Source organism: Alosa alosa, chromosome 20 (genome assembly GCF_017589495.1).
Source record: "Alosa alosa isolate M-15738 ecotype Scorff River chromosome 20, AALO_Geno_1.1, whole genome shotgun sequence".
Lineage (NCBI taxonomy): Eukaryota > Metazoa > Chordata > Actinopteri > Clupeiformes > Clupeidae > Alosa > Alosa alosa.
The window spans coordinates 23,321,210-23,325,083 of NC_063208.1; the positions used below are offsets into that span (position 1 = coordinate 23,321,210).

Here is a 3,874-nt window from a genome sequence, read left to right on the forward strand (position 1 = left end):
TATACAGTAGCATATACATTAACCTAGGTAACATGATCAGTCCCAAAAAGCATGTTTGATTTACTCTGAAGTTGCCTTTCAGAGAACATAAGGGAGAGATGTTTATGGCCTGGCATTGTCTCCTGTGAACTATTTGAATTAAACAAAACAGGTCATTAAAAACAGCATTATACATTTCAGGTGAATCAAACAGAATACAACAAAAATGTTTTCAAAGTAAATGAAGATGCCCTTATTCTGTAGCACCAATTACTCATTCCCAAATCTATCATAGAACAGATTAGATTTAGGGAATTATTGGCACAAACCCTTGACCGCTTGCCTATATGTCTGTCTGTTGTTTTACTACAAAATAATGTATATAATGCTGTCTGAGCATGTTTTTCTGCAGAACAGCACAAACATCTCCTCTTTGAATGCAAAACGTATGGAATATGGTTATTGCTAATGTTTGGCAAACTGCATTAACCTACATAAATACACAATTTTGATTTATTAGTTAATCCATAACATGGTTGCAATTTAGCGCCATCAAAGAGGTTGCCTATATGGACTGTTTGTAAACACACTGCAGATACTGACAAGCAATGATTACTTCTGCTTGTGCAAACTGGCGGAACAAGTTGGGGTGTAGCTGCTGTCTGCGCGCCTCGGCCAATGGAACTAGGTCCTCCCTTCAGCGCGTAAGAGCGCAATTTAGGATTTAACCAAGTCTTTGCTGCCGGGCTTGCAGCAGTCTTGAAGAGAGATCGTCGACGCCTGCACACGCAATGACAGTATAGAATCTAGACCCCCGTTAGTGCAAGACAGACATTTTTCGTCGCCTGCACCTCTGCGCCCTTCGAATTATGACTGGAGTATTTGACAGAAGGATTCCGAATATCAAACCTGCAGATTTTCAAAACCCTTTTCAGATTTCGACCATGCACCACCCGTCTCAGGAATCTCCAACACTACCCGAATCAACAGCCACGGATTCTGGCTACTACAGTCCTGCCGGTGGAGTTCACCATGGGTATTGCTCGCCCAACTCAACCTCGTATGGAAAATCCCTTAACGCATATCAGTACCAGTATCACAGTGTTAACGGATCGGCTGGAAATTACTCTGCAAAATCTTACCCAGATTACAGCTCTTACACCACCGCTGCCTACCATCAATATGCCGGAACGTATAGCAGAGTTCAGTCACAACCCAGTCCACAAGGTGAGTCCATCCAAAATTATTATTAATGTTATTATTGTTATAGTTATTATTATTATCTTCATTTTTATTATTTATTAGTATTATCATTATTATTGCATCAATTCCTGCTGCTATCGTACATTTAAAAAAAAAAAGGAGGGGGGTGGGATGGGGGGGCTCAGATATTCTAAAATTCCTAATTTCACGGTTCATGTTGTGGAAATATTAGCTATTGTTTACGTTTAGGGAAATATTGTAGCCCAGGTACTGTGATAGTGCTATAGAATCCAGGCCCTTGAAGACAAAGTGTCTTCGTGTTGGAAATAGTTAGAACATGAACCAAATGCTCTTATATTCTACCAAAACAAAATTATTTTCTGTGAATGCTTCTCCAATACGTCCATTTTATTTTGCGTTTACAGGCCCTATATTTTGTTGCAATATCTTGCTGTTTTATGATAAACTGGGCATTATGCCGATATGATTTATAATAGTATATATTACATTTTTTCCTCAAATTCAGAAAAAGAGGTAGCAGAACCCGAAGTAAGAATGGTAAATGGAAAGCCCAAGAAAGTCCGGAAGCCACGAACCATCTACTCCAGTTTTCAGCTCGCCGCCCTACAGCGGCGGTTTCAAAACACTCAGTACCTCGCCCTTCCCGAGAGAGCGGAGCTGGCTGCGTCGTTAGGTCTCACACAGACACAGGTAAATCATTTATTCTACCTTTTTGCTTTATAGTGACACGTTTGTAATACATAGTGATCGATCAATGATATTAGTAGGATACAACTCTATTTAGGCTGTACCCCATGAGACCAGAAAAGGTGACATAAGTGAGGGGTTAAACATTCAAAGATGTTGCGGATATTTAATCAAATCCATTAATATTTAATCACCCAACACGTGCTGTTGTATAATCTCTCATGTCAGAACCATATCTAATTGCTGTAACACGTTTCCCCTCAGGTCAAAATATGGTTTCAAAACAGGCGATCCAAGCTGAAGAAGATCATGAAGAACGGGGAGCTTCCACCGGAGCACAGTCCGAGTTCCAGCGATCCGATGGCATGCAATTCCCCTCAATCCCCCGCAGTCTGGGACTCACAAGGCCCCCCAAGGCCCCATAACCACCAAAATCAGCAAAGCATCAACACGGCGGCGTCTACCTTTTTGGAGAACTCTGGCTCATGGTATTCCAGTGCTAGTAATATGAATTCACACCTCCAGGCGTCCAACTCATTACAGCACTCACTGGTTCTTGGATCAGGAACGTTGTACTGAAAACCTCTCACTTATTTTGTTGTATCGGACTGGTGTGTAAATTCTTTTTTGAGGAATATGCAATGTATTAATATGACAGTCATAGAAGAACGTGTAAAATGTGTAAATGTGTGCATGTAATTTATTGCATTTGGAAGACTTATTAAATGTTTTAAATGGACATTGGAGATCCAAATACTTTGGTGCCTTGAATTTTGACCTCAACACTAACTTAACATTTCTTGTATAATTTTTCACTATAGCCAAGATGGCAATTGAATTGTATATTGCAAGGACTACGCCGAAAAATAAACAGCTGACGATACTATATTTTATATTGGTCTTTCAGAGATGAAGTCTTTTCAGATCTCAATTGATCTGCTAGATTTACGCATTTTCCCATTTTTGTAGAAAGTTGCAGAATAGGTGAAGATTGTTTTACTTATTTGGAGAAGCATGTTATCATCAACACATTATACACAAAACAGATGTCTGATTTTGTTTTTTTCTTTCACATCAGCGGAATTTCGTATTGCGCAAACAATCTACGACTGGTCATTTGAAAACTAAATGTAGGCCTATTTTATCAAATCAGGGCCTGCTGAAAAAACTTAAACCTAACATTATCTGAGTAAATGTAGGATTGAACACAAAACGGTAGTTTTGAAGAACACTAATATATTGGGCATACTTTATCATTGCTGGAATGTCTCCATGAATGTCAGCCAAGGCTATTGTCTTTAATATTAAGATAATTTGCTGCATGTTATCGACCAATTCTTCTTTATATTTTTGTTGAGGTTGTTGAACCACATCTGGATTTCAGCCTCCTCTCGATAAAATACGGTTGTTGGTCTAGAAGACAGTCAGCAGCCTTGCTCTCTTTGTGTCCCTTACAATTAACTGCTTTGAATGGCAGTGAGGAGGCGAAGGGGCGGCACGGAGATCTGAGGCTGTCCGCATTCCTGTGGGGGCAAGCCGGCTCCAGAGCTCTGCCACTCCCGGCCACAGCCCCCTCATACACATCTTCTCGGTACATTTGAACATCTCATTATAACCTAGCGTGGACGTCGACACTACATGTGTGCCGTTAACTGTCTCTCTCTAGAATGAAGCAGCCACGATGGTGCTAACATAAGAGTGCTAACCTCAGGGCTATCCTGCTAAATGTAAGGTGGGGTTTTCTGTGGCATTCGTAGTGTGAATATTATACATTTAATATAATCCTCTCTGTGTTTTGGGAGTGCTGAATGTGTAGATTGTTACGGAGTGTCCATTAATCCCATGGGAAAACACTTCCTGGATGAATGCACATCGTCATACAATACTGTGAGAATGTGGCATAGCTCTTATTTCGTACCACTTGACACCTGATTTATTCTCTCAGAATCCGTCACATTCTTGTCTTACAACCCTAGAAGTGGGA

The 3,874-nt window shown here is 40.4% G+C and overlaps 1 protein-coding gene across 1 annotated transcript; it reads left to right on the forward strand.

Moving 5' to 3' along the window:
• The first annotated feature begins 747 nt into the window (after positions 1 to 747).
• On the forward strand, positions 748 to 2,629 carry dlx5a (distal-less homeobox 5a). The gene is made up of 3 exons (XM_048229776.1): positions 748 to 1,206; positions 1,709 to 1,893; positions 2,155 to 2,629. The coding sequence occupies exons 1-3, from the start codon at positions 849 to 851 to the stop codon at positions 2,467 to 2,469; spliced, it is 858 nt and encodes a 285-aa protein (XP_048085733.1). The 5' UTR covers positions 748 to 848; the 3' UTR covers positions 2,470 to 2,629.
• Positions 2,630 to 3,874: the final 1,245 nt, after the last annotated feature.